The following is a 17,477-nucleotide window of genomic DNA, read 5'->3' as shown; positions in this document are numbered from 1 at the left end:
TAGAGTGACACACATCCCTCATGAAAGGAGGACAAATTATTTATTGTCCTCGCGTCCGGTTTCCTAATTTTTTTTTTCTCACACTGAAACCCAAAACGAGCTAGCGATGTGCGTGTGTTAGCGTCCACTATTTAGGCCAACGGCACACTCGCCGAGCGGGTCTGTGCGGTGCGCGCTGACAAACAAGCGAGGTCATTTACGGAGGCAGGCATAACGGCAGCAAGAGCTAATGACATGCGGCATGAACAGGACACACATGCTCACACACACACACACACATACACACACCATTCATTAGTGTTCAAAAGTCAGTGTTTGGCTGCTGCCTGGCTCTCACTAATTGATTCTACCTGGAATTATCCATGAATTAGCATCAATTATGCTCCATTCATTTTGTCCCCCCACACACATAATAACACACATTCACATTGTTTTACTGTTTGAGGGGAGATTTTTATTTTTATCCTAGTTTAACTCCTTAGATCTGTTGGCCAGTCCAAGCCCAGTGTTCAAATTTAATGCTAGCCTTTATCCTAACTTGTAAACCTGTAATCTTAACCCCTTAATACAAGTCTTGACCCTGAATTATCTTTAACTGTAACACAGCCAATATAATCCATATTTCCATCTGAAACCTAAACCCAAATATCCTGAACCCAAACCCATCCCCTAAGGGAAAAGAAGCATCAGAAATAATACCTTCTCTAGCTCACTGAGGGTATAACTCAACTTGCTCTTTGACGAATTACAAAACAAGAACATGTGTGTGCTCACAAAGACATGCAGACACACAAAAAAAACACACACACACAAGTTTACCCCCTGCTAGGGGCCTTCTTGTTAAGCTCAAAGGGGTGAGCACATTTCCTCACTCTTCTCTTTGCTTTACCTCTCGTTCTTCTCTCATTCTAATTAAACGACTTGTCTGCGAGGCTCCCTCCGGTGTTGCTGGGGACGACTGTCGCTGCCGCGCCGGGAGAGCGCAACAGGGATGAAAGAAGCTCACCTGCCGAGCGGCTCAGGGCTTACCTTGAGGAACACACACACACATTTTCACAGAACAGACAGAGTAGACACACACACAGTTTCACAGAACAGACACACACGGCACACACACTCACGCTGTGTATCGAAAACACAGGGATGAGGGGACACGAGTGCGCCCTGCCTAATGAATCAAAACTCACTCAACCAAGACACACAAACACACACACAGTCCAGTGTGCATCTACCACACTACCTCTGTTGGCTGTCTTTCATCTCATCAGGTAGCAGCGCTGCTATAGGTGGGAGACAGCAAAGCAGACAGAGAAGAAATAAATGTTAGAAAGATTCACTAAATTAGTAAAGCCACCTGATGCTTTGACTAGTTTAAGAGAGGCCAGACGTGACGGCGACAGTGGCTAACAAGCTCTCTATTAGGGTTAACCTACATTGGTAACTCAATCACACACACACACACACACACACACACCCTCAGAGGTTTATACCTGATGCAGTCACAAACGCAGCCTCTGTCCACGTCAAATATTATTTCAGTCCGTGGGAGGAACATAGGAAAAACAAAACCCAGGAACACCATACAAAAAACTGTGCTTCTCATTTATTTGAGAACACATAGGCTACTCTATACGGCATACATGCGGGCACACAAAACACCAGCACCTCTGTACTCTGTGCATAGGAGCGGCTAACCCAATTGCCTGTGTAATTGTTTAATCACTCCCATTACACTGCAACCAGTGTAATTTGTGTTTTCCTTACACACTGTGTGTGTGTGTGTGTGTGTGTGTGTCGACGTGAAACACTGAAAAACTGGACCACAACCAAGCAGCCGTTCCCTCTGAAACCCACACACTCCCACATGCATGCCCACTCTCTAATGCACCCACACATACACCTGTGTGTGTGTGTGTGTGTGTGTGTGTGTGTGTGTGTGTGTGTGTGTGTGTGTGTGTGTGTGTGTGTGTGTGTGTGTGTGTGTGTGTGTGTGTGTGTGTGTGTGTGTGTGTGTGTGTGTGTGTGTGTGTGTGTGTGTGTGTGTGTGTGTGTGTGTGTGTGTGTGTGTGTGTGTGTGTGCGAGATGAACCATGCCCCTACATTCACAGCAGGCTGTCCATAAAAAGTTAATGGACTAATATTACATCCAGCTATCTCTCTTTCTCTGTGTATCGCTCTCTCTTTTTCTCTCTCTCTAAATTAATTATTGGTTCTGTTGCTCGCACGTCCCTTCTTTAGCAATAGGTCATCCAGGCCTTGCATTAATTGCCGGAGCATATGGTCGGCAACAGATTTTAGCTGTGGGACTCGCACTTTAGCGGGGGCTATTTTTTTTCTCGCGCGCTCAGATGCGAGCCATATTGTGCGGCGCTGGCAGCTATTGTTCGGCGCATTAACTTCATAGAGCTAATTACTCCCCAATAATAACTTTACCTTGGAGTTTTTAGCGCGCCGCGTGCCAACCAACCTGTTTCGCACCCCATATGTTAATTAGCGGCCACATCTTCATTATGCCGCAGCGGCGCTTTAAGTTCAAGCTGTGCCGCCTGGCGCGTGGTGAACGCAGCCTCCACTCGCTGCCAATTATCCGACTCTTGCTCCCCTCTCTCCATCTCTCCTTCTCTTTCTCCCTCTTTCGTTCATTCTGTTCCGTCTATCTGCTGTTTATTTCCTCAGACGTTCCTTGTCAACTTCTCTCTTACTTTCCGTCCTCTTTGCCCCCTTGTGAAAGTTCTCAGGAAAAACTTTCTCACGTTTTCCTCATATGCACGAAGTTCTTCTTCCTTTTAGCATGTTCTGTTTGTTTTGCATACATTTATCACTGATTAGAGGATACAGTTCTGTTTGTTTCAGGTTTCTGTTTTGGATGTGGTAGGAGAGAAGGAGCTTGTAGATACAGTAAATAGCCAGGGCCCTTATTCTCCACGTCTTCAGTCCCACAGTAGCTGCATCAGTGTGATGTTTTTAGTCTGTGTGTGTGTTGTAGGTTTTCATGTTCGCTTTGGGCCTGATGTGAAAGAGAGAAGCTGCGGAGTGCGTTATTCCCCAAAGCGCCTGCTGTTTTCAGATGTGCCTTTTCCTTTATGTGGGATGTGGAGATTGTCTGATAGATCTGGCCCTCGCTCGTGCTCACTTTCCCACTCGCAAGTTTATCTTTCCTCCTCCTTGAGTCAATGCATCTCTTTGTCTGTGATTCTTATACTCAGATTGGGAAGAGCTCTCTTTTTCACTTGTTTTTTTCAAAGTTTTACACTGATCACATGGCTAACACACACAGAGCTCATTATCTACTTTGAGGCATTGCGTTATTGCATGGCCAATGTTAGGAGAAATATCAGATTAAGTCATTTTGGAGATGGTTGGTAGAGGAATGTAAATGGAAAGGAATGCTCCCATGATGAGAGAGGCTCATCCACTTCAATAATCATATGGACAGCTCGTGGTCAACCCCCCCCCCCTACACACACACACACACACACACACACACACACATACAATTCAGACAGAGATTCGTGGAGTCCCTTGTTTCTCCCTGTTCCGCTCCACTTGCCCTGGCGCATGTTTTCTGCCTCATATGCGCGTGTTTGTGTGCATTTCCCCTCTGGAGGTCAGTGTGGGGGTATGCCAGTGGCTGTACTATAGGCTATGGGGGGGAGGGGGGCGGGGCTACTCAACAGCTGTTCCATATCCAACTTCTACTATAACAATAGCAATATATGGGAGAAAATGATCCACTGCTAAGCCATTCTCTAATGCACTTGTTTTTTATCTCTAATTCTTTTGTGTGATTCTATTTCTCTTGCCATTCATTTTTTTCTTCTGTTGCTTGATCTTCTTATCCCCATTGTGACTTACTTATGTATTGTGCAACAGTTCTGTAGTAGGCAGATTAATGTCTTCCTATTGTATGGAGGGCTCCTTGTTAAGAGAGAAGAAGAGCTAGAGAGGAGAAGACACTCTTAGAATTCATTTTGATTTTCATTTGCGATGAAAGAAAGCAGCAAAGCCTTGTGTGCGCACACACACAGACAAACGGTATATGTGCCAGTCTCTATGTACAGTATGTATGTATTACAGCTGCCACAGACTCCTTTCCTCTCCTCTTCTATCCTCTCCTCTCCTCTACTCCTCTCTTCCCCCATGGTACATTGCAGCATTGGTAGCCAGCTCCCACTCCAGCATATGTCCAATTAGGCCTGAAAGGCAAAGCGGAACTGTTCTGTCTGTGATTCGTCCCCGCGGGGGGCCATGTCCGAGCGGTACGCTGGAACGCCTCTCCCTTCTGATCGCACGGCGCAGGCGGGCGGGCGGTTTATGGTTTACCAAAATGGTGGAGTAATTATTGTTTTTGGTGTAAGAGGGGGTGGGGGGGGGGGGCAAACAGGAGCCGCTTGAAGAGAGCGCTAGTCCCCCGTGCGCCCGTGATAGTTTGATTACAGTGCTGCTGCTGCTGCTGGCTGCCGAATGCCGACACACACGGGAGGACGGACACACACACACACACACACAGACAGACACGAATAGGTATTTACAGTACAAGAGCATGTATTTGCCCAGGGAGACTTGAGCATACACACACACAGGCAGGAAAAGCTGGTAGCGCTGTACTATAGCAATGAGGGACAGCCTCTCTCTCTCTCTCTCTCTCTCTCTCTCTCTCTCTTTCTCTCTCTCTCTCTCTCTCTCTCTCTCTATTTACCTGTCTCAAGCACTTATCACTTAAAGTGTCCATATCACTGAGACATTACCTGATTGTTTCGTAGCGTCACCACCATGCACCAGCCATTTCCAGCCATTTTCAGCCATTTTCATCTATTCCAGATCAATTTTCCACATCAAACAGCTTTTACCTGCATGCCCATTATCCTATTCAGCTATTACCTCTCTGCCCTCTTGGCAAAATAAGACAGACAGGGGAAGGAAGAGGGAGGGAAACAAGTTTGTTAAGGGGCGAGCAAAGTGCCTTTCAACTAGGAGTACAGGTCAAAGGCCTAAAGACCCTGTCGGGGATTTGATTTAAAGGGCAACTCCACCAATGTTCTAATAATAATAAATAACCCTCATGATGTTATCACATTGACGGGGTTGACTTTTACAACAGGAAGCTTGTATTTCAAACATTAGTTGTGAAGTTCTTTAGGAAGAGAGGGCTAAGTGAAAGTTGCTGTCGGATGTAGGATGAATATGATGAATGTGTTTGGTCATGAGGCATGCTGGATGCTAGAAATTCAGCATTTATTTTGCTGCGTTTCTTACAAGCATCTTGAGTGGTTTTAAGTTGCTAGGGAACAACTTTATTTAAAATAGTGTTATTTGCTGTAGTAAGGCACCCATCATCCACTTTATAAAGTGTTGATTTTAGTCCAGCATCCTGTGAACTGATTTGAAAGGTTGAATCTTCTTCAACAGCATAAAGATTAAGGTGGAGGTAGAAAACTTTGATCTTTATATGTATCCATACATCTGTTTCTGATGGCATTTTTAATTTTGCACATAACAGAAACTCAAATGGACAGACCATTCTTCAAAAATCTGAAGGAAATGCCTGAAAAATCACTGCATCGCTAAAGAGAAAAGGTACAGGGGCGACTTGTTGAATAATGGATTACATTACACCACCGGATGCTTCCTCATTTATTTTATTTCAGTACAGTGTAGGCGCAGCATTGTTGTATTGTTGCCATGCCCAAAGATTCAAAAACAGAATGGGTGGCCAACGAAAACACCACATTGTATGTTCCAACAAAAGCCACTTGATTATTGAAAATGAAAAAAATGGTTACACAGTATATAGAGTTAGCAGGGCTACATTAAGCATGTGATTGTGTTGCATCCAAAAGGTTTATGAAAACACATTGATTTTCTTGTCCTGAATTTTTGGAAAATTGCTAAAAATCTCGGCAGAATATTTGTGGTTTCCATTCCAGCTCAGCTTCACAGGGCAATAATATACCTTAATGTACCACTTGTTTCAACTTTGTCCACTCTCCCCATCATCTCCCATCTCTCCTCTCAAACTGTCTGTCAGTCCATCGAACGAGAGTCTTTGTGTGTTTTTTTTTTGGCACAACGCTGTTCAGTGCAACCATCTGTCTCCTACTTCTCTCTCTCTCTTTCTGTGTCTCCATATCTCTCCTCTCTCTATCTCTCTCTCTCTCTCTCTCTCTCTCTCTCTCTCTCTCTCCTGTCGTCCCTGCCAAAGCCACCCATCGGAGAAGCTTTTTTTTCTGCTTCTCCTTTTAAAAATCCTGGAAAACCTTGTGAAGTCGTATGGTTCTCTGCCAACGGTTACGCAGAGAGAGGGCTTTGTGTGTGTGTGTGTGTGTGTGTGTGTGTGTGTGCGTGCGTGCGTGCGTGCATGTTGGTGTGTTTGGGTTGTTGTTCAGTGTGTATTGGTGTGGGGAGAAGGGACAGCACATCATCTTCCAAATAGAAGGGAAAGGCCAGCTGTTATGAGAGTTTAGTGAACTGTCCTCGTGACTCTCTCTTTTGTCTTTGAGTCAAGAATATGGATATTTCAGAGTTTGGTGAGTTTGTGTGTGTGTTTGTCCGTGTGTGTGGGACTCCATTAGTATCCTTGCAGATGGGTCCCGTATCATATGTGTGTTCCATATGTATTACATGTCTATATGTATATGAGCCTGAACGCATATGATTCTGAGAAATCATTATGATTCAAATGAGATGTGAGTGACTGTATTTCCGAATAGTACCTCGGGCTGTTCTGGGATCAGTTACACACACACACACACACACACACACACAGTACTACTTTTAGCATTATGGCTGAACATTGTTTTTAAGCTTGGGTGCCAATGATTCTCATGTTTCTCCACTCTTTCTCTCATCCCTCCTTTCTCAGCAGGTCCAGGGCCAGCTCCCTCCTCTGATGATCCCAGTCTTTCCTCCAGACCAGAGGACTCTGGCGGCCGCCGCGGCACAGCAGGGCTTCCTCATGCCCCCTGGCTTCAACTACAAGACTGGCTGCAGTACGTTACATCCATACACAAACACACACACACACACACACACACACACACACACACACACACACACAAATAGGTGCCACTTTCACCGTAAAAGCACTTTTTTTATGTGTGATGTTTCAAATGTTTTTCACCAAGCAATAGGTAGAGTATGACCATTTTCCCACACAGCGAGTCGGATTGCTTTCCCAAAAGACAAGAGCTCGCCCCTACAACAACATCTCTCTTAATAGAAAAACCAGTCCAAATACACCCTTCCTGTTTACACTCTCAATCTCTCTCTCTTTCCCTCTCTCGCTCAGTCGTACTTTTGGCTCCTTCCTTTTGTCTTGTCTATTTTCTGATGTATAAATGCAACAGAATACAGGCGTGCTGCGTGACATGTTTTGTTTTTTTCCTTTCTTTTTTGGCTATCACGCTCCGGCTGTGTGGCAATGTGTTGTTTACCATGAGAGAGAGAGAGAGAGATAATGAAAGAGAGAGATAGAGAGAAGGAGTGGTGGGTGCTTGCCAGGGGATGCTGGGAATAAATGCACAGTTAGCAGAGGGAGGGGTTGAAGGGGTGGTAATGTGACCTGCCCCAGGTTCTCCTCACATTAACACAGGACGCAGCCAGAACAAGTTTCCAACACAGCCCACACGCACTAACACACACCACATACAAACCAAAAAAAAACGTCTAGGAAGCCAGCTATTGCTTTGTGATGTCGCTAACACACAAAAAAAATACACACAGATATGTAAGCGTGCACACAAGTCCCCACTCCCCCCTTAGAGTTTCACAGCTTCCCAAACAAGTCCAGTCCATTTTAATTAGTGCCATCTTCACCCACGCCCACTGCCCACGTAAATACCCTGTCAAGTGGTGGGCTTGTCTTTTCACTGCCTTCCGCCAACTAACTCCAAGCGGATTGGTGCGCTGTGCCAGGGCTGAGCCGCCCCTGAGAAAACTCACTGGCAACTTTCAAAGTGAGTTGTGAGTGAGTTGATGTAGTTTGGTGCTGCGCCTCTAAATAGGACATGTGTAGCCATTGTGCTCTGACATATTCTCAAGGCGCTCCATCGCTTTGAAGATAGGAATAGAGTTTGAGCTGCACAGTGTGGACTACTGCGCAGCGAGATGCTGTCGCGCTTTAACACTTGTTGTTATACAACAGTTACCCAGTGTTTCTATTGTCTAAGCCACTGATGCTACATGTTTAAGCTAAAGATAGCAGTTTAACTTTTGTGAGGACTTTTCAATACTGAAAGCTTTAGTTATACATCAAACAAGCCCAATCCAGGAGAACTATAGTTTAAGTGCCCCATTCAAAAATATGAAATTGTGCAAATTGACACCAAAGGGATATCAATGACTTTTTTGGATATGAATTCCCTCCATCCATCTCCCTCTTTGGTCTGTTTGTCAGTGAGAGATTTCACCCCCGTCCGCCGAGGTCGCTGTCCCCGTGCCAAGAGCAACATGTTTGCTTTCCTCTGTCCTTCTCCCTTTTGTTACAGCAACCCCCAGGAGGAGCATAAATATCCACCCAGCTCATGTTTGTCCAGGGAGCCAGAGAGAAAAGACCCATCTCCTAGAATACACAGTCCTGAAATAATTCTCTAATCCCCCTCTCCACTCTGCCCTCCCTCCCTTCCCGCTAGAGAAAAGAATGTCTCAGCTTCGTTTTTTCCTTTTTTCGAAACAACCAAGTTATATGGGAAAATATGTTGGAAAGAAAGTTTTGGCTTATACAAGCACACATACACACACACACACATTTACATGGGCACACACACACACATGCACAATAGAAAAAGCCCTGATACAGCCGAGAGGGTTGACCGCTGTGCCGAAGTTTCAGGTCAGAAATGCAAGGTCAAGCCCTGAGAGAACATTCCCAAGTTCTAACTCCATGATGAAGAGTATAGTGTCCTGACCTGACCTGGACTTTTTTATTTTGGTTAGTGGGCATGTCCAACTTGAAAATCACTGATGTCAATATAGTCACGTTCTATTCAACATGACGACATCTTGCCCTTCGACTCTGACCTTTCTCTCTCTCCCTCCTTTTCTTCTGGGAGTAATTACTAGCGAGGCCTATCTGCACCTGGTCACTAATAACCCGCACTTGTCCTTTCTCTCTTTCTCTCTCTCCTCCCTTGCTTTTATCGAGGCACTTCTGTCATCTCCTCCGCCCCTGTCTGTCCATCTATCTCTTGATTTATCAACCCTGACAGAGTGACGGAGGGAGAGAGTGACTTGTGCGGAGAGAAAGATGACAACAAGAAAGGACTTAAGGAGGGAGTGAGAGAGAGAGAAGAAAGAGAGAGAGAGAGAAAGAAGCCCTCTCCTTAACAAAGCAGGAGAACAGAGAGTTGAGGAAGAAGAAAGAGAGAGAGAGAGAGAGAGAGAGAGAGAGAGCGAGCAGCAGCAATGGGCAGTGGCGGCTCTTAATTACGGTCGGTGGGGCCAGCTTTATCAGAATCCCCTCACCTCACTGCTCTTTGTCAGGGGGTATTAAGGAGGAGGACACACAATCAGGCTTTTCATTAAGGCCCTACCGGCAGCAGAGCACACAAAGGGCGGCTTTAACAGCTGCACAGAGGGACTCAGGTGGTGGTGGTGGGAGGGGGGGAGAAAGGGGTGAAAAACAAGAGGATGAGGAAAAAGGGAGGATGAGAAGAGAGTTAGTGGAGATGGAGAAAAAAGGTCACAGTGCAGGAAAGATAAGGGTGAAAAGGTCGGAGATAGCAGGGATGCCAGTGTGTAAAAATGCACCAATAATAATCCCTGATTTGATTTTAATATTTGCATAATTTGTGGAGAGTTCATAATAAGCGCAATCTTCTATGTTTTATCAGGTGACTACCCTCTCCAGCTCATCCCCACAACAATGGCTGCTGCAGCGGCCGCTGCTGCCTCACCAGGCCTAGGACAACTCCAACTCCAGGTAAGACAAAAATGAGCCTTCAGAAGCAAAGAATATACAGTCAATTACAAAAGAGCACAGCTGTCACTCAGTGCAAAAGTGTGGCAGACAGTGATGTGGCCCCATAAAAAACATGATTTTCTTGATCATAGCCTTAAAAATCAAACAGAACTGACAGGTGCAGCCCTAGCCCTGGGCCTTGTCCTGCTATAGAAAGACAAGAAGTATTCGGATTGACTGTGAAAGCTAGTGTGTCTGTGATGCTGAGCAGACTTCAGTCTCTTTTAACAGTACAGTGGCATCTTTATATTTGATTTTACTTTTAGGTAGCCATATTTTAGGTTGCCATCATAATTGTTTCATCTTTCCACAAGCACCTGAACACACCACAAAGAAAACAATTTTCCTCTCAACCTTCAAGTACAAAAACGGAAAAAAGGAAAATGCTATAGATTTATCAGAGATGTCATCACGAGTCATTTGATTGAATGCTGGAAGCTATCAGACAGTTTTGATCCATGAAATTTAAAGGCCCCTTACGCAGATCATAATTTTAAGAAAGTCTTCTGCTATTTATGTCGTAAATTTGCCGGCCCAACAGCGCATAAGAGAGTAAGCAGAAGAAGACAGACACAAAACTACAGAGAGGTAAAACAAACTGTGACAAGAAAAATGAGTAAACATCTGTAATCCCATTTAAGGAGTATGAGTCTGGCTTTCCTGTCTGCATATTTACAATAAATGGCCTATCGCTTGGTAATCCTGACCCCCCCTTCTCCCCAACTCTTCCATCCAGCGCTTGTACTTTCTCTCTTCCTCTGACACACACACACACACACACACACACACACACACACACACACACACACACACACACACACACACACACACACAGGCCTAGACCTCACATACTTGCTCTAAAATCCACGTGGGCTTTGGGGCCCCCTAACCCAGGGGTTAAGAGCCTGCGCGGGCGTCCCCCCAGTTGCCTGTCTGAAACACATTAACCTCCAGCATTGGTGCAGGGGCTGCACTCGGTCCTCATGTCTCCTTGACACGCATTATCATAAAATATGGCACACACGTACATGCACACACACACACACACACATACATGAATATGTGAGCGAAACAGCTGTACATATTTCCCTGAACATCTTTTTCACTTACTGTCCATACACTTAGGGAGAGATGGGAGGTTGGGGGGGGGCGATATGGGTTAAGGGTTAGGCAGAGTGTGTGTAATACATTTGCACCTGTCCGCCAAACGTGCTGCTCCATATGCTAGACACTACGGGAGAATAGAATATCTGTGTAATTCTATCATGGAGAACGGACCCCGCTGTCCTCACTGATTTCATTATTACTCTTGCGCTTGTGTGTGTGTGTGTCAGTGTGTGTGACTGTGTTTTTCAGTGTGTGTGTGTGTGATTTTGTGTGACTTTGTTTGTCAGTGTGTGTGTGTGTGTGTGTGTGTGTGTGTGCGCGCGCGCTTCTGAGAATAATGTCCTCTGCGCTGTTATCACTCCCTCAATCTAGCCGTCCATATGTTCGACTGTGTTCAGACTCACTCAATCTCCAGTTGAACGGCTTTGTCCACCTTGCAATTGGATTTTTTCCCCTCCTCTACCAGCAGGGAGGGGTGAGAGGACACAACAAGTGCAGAAAAACATCTCACTAGCAGATTTCTGTCTTTCAATCCTCCCCGAAAAACACACACACACACAATACACAAACAGTGGAGATTAAGGCTTGTCAGAAAAAGAAAAGGATTTGCCCAGGCTAACACACAACTACAGATGTCTCAATGTAGATGAATTTCCTCAGGGATGGTCTCGGTGCCCTCATTTAATAAGGAGGTGTTTTCTGTCGCCAAAGACAAGGCATGACAGTTAACCCCTGGGCCTCAGGTCGCCACGGCAACACAATGGTTTTTCTTGCGGAGAGAGGACAGAAGTGTGTGAACCCACTTAGCCGAGAATCACAAATAGAGATAGGAAATGAAAACATTTTCAGATAGGGTACACACAATGGACTTCCCAAGAGGGCTGCGAAACATGTAATTTCAACATGTGGCCACTTGAACTACACACATTCTGATAAAATCACTGGCAACTACAAGAACAGTATACTGAATACAAGAACAGTATATTTGCAAGCTGAAGCTGAAGTTGATGTGTTAAATTAGGGCAGTGCACCTTTAAGATCTTCACCCAATAGTTCAATTATATACTGATAAAACTGTTTAAACACTGGTCCTTAGGTTCTTACATTGGAAATATATATTTTCATTTTTGTCAACATTATTTACATACAGAAATAAAACAGTGAGGAACAATGGCTTTAACCATGATTACACTGTAAAAACAGTATACAAGACAACTAAGAGAAACACTCTCAACATCACAGCTTTGAGTTGAGTGCAGCTCTTCGAAAAATGTATTAATCTCTCAATGATGTAAAGCTCTTTCTATGTTTGAAACATGCACCATAGAAATAGACAGTGTAGCACTTAATAGTCAATGGGAGCTTAACACACAATCCTCCACAGACGGGGTTTTTTTTTTTCAAGGCAACAGAGGCTTTGGGAGTATGTGCAAGTTTGGCATTTAGCATCTTAATCTGGGGGGATGAGTGTGACATTGTGCATTAGAGCCTGGTAATCTGGCTCCCTATTGACCCCTGATAACATTGATATCATGCATATCACACAAATGGACTGAGAGGGGACAGACAGAGGGTTAGAAAATGAGAACAAAAATGCGCTTATCAGTGTAAGAGAGAGAGAGAGCCAGAGAGAGAGATGGGCGATAAAGGTGAAAAGGCAGAAGGTATTTAGAAGGATGATCGGTTAAAAGGATAAACAGGGAGAAAGAGAGACGGGGGAATGGAAGTGGAGGAGGAACGTGTGTGTGTGTGTGTGTGTGTGAGTGTGTGTGTGTGTGTGTGTGTGTGTGTGTGTGTGTGTGTGTGTGTGTGTGTGTGCGTGCAGGAGATTAAATGTGTGTGTGTGTGGTAAAAAGAGGGTCAATGGCGTGGGTCAGGCATCATATGGAGAGGCAGATGTTTGAACATATTGTCCTGGATTACCGCACTGTACACCGGAGAGATGGACGGATGGGCGAACAACGGACAGGCGGTTAGAGGGAGGGAGGGAGAGAGAGAGGGGGAAAACAGACACGGGGACGGATGACAGAAGGTAAATGAGAAATCAATCAGGCAACTCGTTTTCTCCACAACACCTTATCTGGAGGAGGGAAAGAGTGCAGCAAAGCATTTCCTCCGACGTGTGAATTGCTTCAGAGTTGCAACGAAATGCCATTTTGTGATAGGAGCATGGGATCAATGTGAAATCAATGGGCATTAGAGATAGGCTACTATCGTTAGGCCAATTCTGTTTCCTGAACACATAAGGAGTAAAGTAAAAGGCTATTGATAATTAGTGTTAAAGCCTAGCTAGGTATTTTATTGAGTCAGTTTTGCATTTTTTTTCACTCAAAATTGTTATAAATTGTCTAAATGAAAACGTTTCTATTGCCGTCTACAGGTAACAGCCCTTTACCCTTAGTAATACAACAGACAAATAAAGTGAAAACTTATTTTTCATTCTTCTCAAGGTTTTTTTTCTTCACAGCTTTCTGCAGAGAGCACAAAGAGAAAATAACCCAAATATTTGAGATGTCTGTTGTCAAAGAAAAGGAAAAACATTTGTAGTGTTTGCCCTTGAGGTATAAGAAAGGCATTGTATTCAACTTGTTTAAACTTGACCACTGTATTTCATTTTTTTAAATTATTATTATTTAATTTCTGAGCACAACTACATTCTGTTACTTCAATGAGAACAAAGGATCAAAAGAGGCTAAACGAAAGAGAGGCTGATTTTAGAGAGGAGGGAAGTGTTTGCGTTAAAGGCCTCTGACTCACAATCAGTCAACACATGCTTCTTTCAGTACCAAAACAACTGAAAAAAACATGATCAGACAGACAGGAAGTCAGACAGACAGACAGATGGACAAGAATCCATTGAGATCCATTCAATATTCCTCTGTGTCCATGTAAACAATAGAGCTCAGAGTGCTCTGAGGCGCCGTTAACTCTGACAACAACAAAACCCAGGCTAGCTGCTAATCTGACTAAAGCTGCAGATTATTGACCAAGAGACTCACACAAACACATCCATACAAAGATCCCCTATTCTACTGAGATGACAGGAGGAACAGCGCAACTAAGAGGATGGAAATAGCACAGTGTGTGTGTATGAGAGCGCGCACACACGCACACACATTGTCAATTGCACTAATTCCAAACAATCACCGCCATGTCTTCACTCAGACGGAAACCAATAGTCCCATATCACCTTTTCACCTCTTATCAATAAAGCTCAGCAGCCTGCAAATGCTTGTGCCACACACACACACGCGCACACGAACATATGCAGATGTGTTCTCACATTTGGGGATTAGGAACAGGTCAGAAAAACAGGTCTTAACAGTTAAACACATGCACATACACACACACACACAGCTCAGCAGTATGGCTGGCTATTGAGTGACATTTCAAATTCCTTAGTCTCATCCTGCGATTGAACCCCCCCTTTATTGTGTTGCTCTGTGTGTTTGTGTGTCTCTGCATGTGTGTGTGTGTGTGTGTGTGTTTCGCTCCTCCGGTCACCCCAGGGGGCTCTGTGCTGTCACTTCCTGTTTGTTGACATGCATGTCGTTGTGGCGACGCTCTGGGCGCGCTCTACAGTGCCTCTGCCCTCTGTACCGTGTGTTTGTGTGTGTGTGTGTGTGTGTGTGTGTGTGTGTGTGTGTGTGTGTGTGTAAGAGAGAGAGATAGAGCGTGTGTGTGTGTGTGTGTGTAAGAGAGAGAGATAGAGCGTGTGTGTGTGTGTGTGTGTGTGTGTGTATGTGTCACTGCACGCCGGCCCATTGAGCAGGCTTTGAGTGACGGGAGCTGGCCTTGTAATGGAACTCAATTCACTCCGCAAATAAAGGGGCCTTTGAACCACTGGTCCGAATATGGCAGGACACACACACACACACACACACACACACACACACACACACACACACACACACACACACACACTGCCTGTGGTCCCCTCGCTAGGGGGTTTGGCTGGTAGGTGGGGGGCGGGGGAGGTGGGTAAGGAGTGTTCATGCTTGGCTGCACCTCCCCCCCTCTTCCAGGAGCCACAGTGCAGCTAATTGAAGAGAAATGAACGAGCGGAGGCTGATCTGATCTCGGCAAGCTGCTCGTACCGCGCCGCACGTTTTAGCCTAGCATCTCCAGAGCACGACGGGCCTCCCGCTGGTTCCACATCAGCAGGGGCAGCAGCACACCCCTGTACACTGTATGTTCCTCAATTATCACTGTGCCCATCAGTGTCCAACCTGGACACATGTTCACTCCTATTTATTTTGTGACAACTTTATTGATCAAGCAGGCTGAACGGGCGATGCCGTGTAAGTGTCCATAACCTCAGTTTCACAATTCAATATTTCTTTAATGTAAAACATCCAGTCTATTATAACATGCTGCTTTAAATCCTAGTTGAAGTGAATATTATTGTTGCCACCTGTGAGTGACAGTCAGGCGGAAGATTATTTCAAATTCAAATAAGAGTTTCTTTTCCAAACAGCACTTTCTTTGTGCGACTGTGTGAGCTGCCAGTTTGAATGTCTCTATTTTTCTCTTGTTTTTCTAAACAGAGATAAATGACTTTATTTAAGATAGCAAGAGGAGAGCAGGAGCTAATGTGCCTGTCAGGAGAGATAGAGAGAGGTACAAACGGACAGACAGAGAAAGAGAGAGAGAGATAGCATTGTGACAGCATCTCTTCCTTGTCCATTTGCATAAACCAGCCTTTGTTTGACGCCGGTGGCCGGCAGCCAAGCACCAACAGAAGGACGGAAGTTAAACTCAAAAAAAGAAAAAAAAGATGGTCCTCTTCCAGAAAAAATCTTCCACCAGAAATAAATAATAACAATTATAACTATTCAAGAAAAAAAATAAAACACATCAGTTACTTACTCGATTAACAACCGTTCTGTCGCTCTTCAGAGGAAGGGAATAACAATTCTGAAAAAACTAAAACAGCGTCTTGGAGATTTGTATTAGCCCACATGAAAGTAATTGAGCTTTTTGCAGGATGATTTTGATGAGGAGGACGACAGAGAGAAGTGTTTATGAATATTGAAGCTCCTTCCAAGTTGTGAATATTACGCTGTGTCTGTTGCTGTGGAAATACTGGCCAGAGACTGTTTTGTGTGATACAATGGTATTGCATAAATATTCCCTGAGTATGTTCACACCATAGCAGCTCAAGCCATAATGCTTTTATTTAATTGGAAATTAATTAAGTACATAAATAAGAATCGGAGAAGCCCTGTTTTATTATGTTTTTTCCCACAGCAGTTATTGAAACAATTTGTCTTTATTTTAGACTATTTTATGGCGTTGCTGTTATGTTTTTTCATTTTTTGCATCTTATTGTCAGTAGACTAAAAACATCGTAGGGCTACCAGATACTTTTGGCAGGTCCCATCTGGCATGTAAGCTTCACAAATTCTCTCTCTCTCTCTCTCTCCCTCCCCTGTCTCTCTCTCTTTTCTTTCTCCATCATCACTTTTTTTTCACCTTGAGCGAGATGCTGCGTTCTCTCTCTCTCCGGTGTGACCTCGATAGCCAGAATGTTTTCCCTTTTTTCTCCCACGATGCACCTGGAGGGGATATGGCCATCTCGGGCCTGTCAGAGAGGCTGTTAGCGCTTCTCCCATGGGTTGAGGGAGGGGGGGGGGGGTTGACAGTGGAGATGTCCCCTCTCTCTCTATCTCTCTCTATCTCTCTCTGTCACACGCACAAACACAGGGGCCGGGCCCACTAATGGCCTCTTCCAGAGCTTTTTAGCCGGCGTCTTTCTTTTTTGTTTGTGCGCTCTAAGAGTATTCATTTATTCATGTCGCCCTTTTCTTCTCCTTTTTGTTCCCTCCTCCCCTCTCCCTTTCTTCTTCTTTTCTTACTGTCCCCTTCTCCTGGACTCAACTCTTCTCTCTCTGTCTCTCTCTGTCTATCTCTCTACTTATCTCTCTGACCTTGAAGCAGTTGTATGCCGCTCAGCTGGCAGCCATGCAGCAGGTGTCCCCCGGGGCCAAGCAGCAGCACGGAGGCAGCATGTCTCAGTCTAACCTGGGCACACACTCCCCACCCACCAACACACACCTACAGAGTGACAAGGGCCGCAGCTCCCCGCCATCACACAAGAACAAGGTAAAGGAGAAAAACCAAGGCCTCAGAGTGTGTGTGTGTGTGTGTGTGTGTGTAATACTAGAAATGCCAGAAGATTCCGGGAATGGAAAGTGCATCACCAAGGCCATTATAAAGCCCTTTTTTTTCTTTGTCAGGATAGAATACAAACTTAAAGCAAATGAAAGCTGACAATTTAGATTTTCTAGTTAGCCATTAGAATTTTACTTATTACTTTTATTCATAGTTTATTCATAGTTTATCAAAAAATTATTTCTATTGAAGAAAAACTGTAGAATATTCTTACTGTTCAAATGATTGTACTGTAAAA

General features: G+C 44.6%; 1 protein-coding gene across 1 annotated transcript in view; it reads left to right on the top strand.

Annotated features, from left to right (window-relative positions):
* The window catches only part of sox5 (SRY-box transcription factor 5), a gene marked incomplete at its 3' end in the record, with an annotated part of 86,586 nt that overhangs the window by 50,311 nt on the left and 18,798 nt on the right, over positions 1–17,477 (top strand). The window contains exons 7-9 of the mRNA XM_080051425.1: positions 6,863–6,989; positions 9,831–9,919; positions 17,003–17,170. Coding sequence (XP_079907551.1) covers positions 6,863–6,989; positions 9,831–9,919; positions 17,003–17,170 — 384 coding nt within the window. The remainder of the gene's footprint in view (positions 1–6,862; positions 6,990–9,830; positions 9,920–17,002; positions 17,171–17,477) is intronic.

Source organism: Ammodytes marinus (assembly GCF_949987685.1).
Source record: "Ammodytes marinus genome assembly, chromosome: 22".
Lineage (NCBI taxonomy): Eukaryota > Metazoa > Chordata > Actinopteri > Uranoscopiformes > Ammodytidae > Ammodytes > Ammodytes marinus.
Note: the sequence above shows the minus strand (reverse complement) of the source record. Positions and strands in the feature narration are given on the sequence as shown.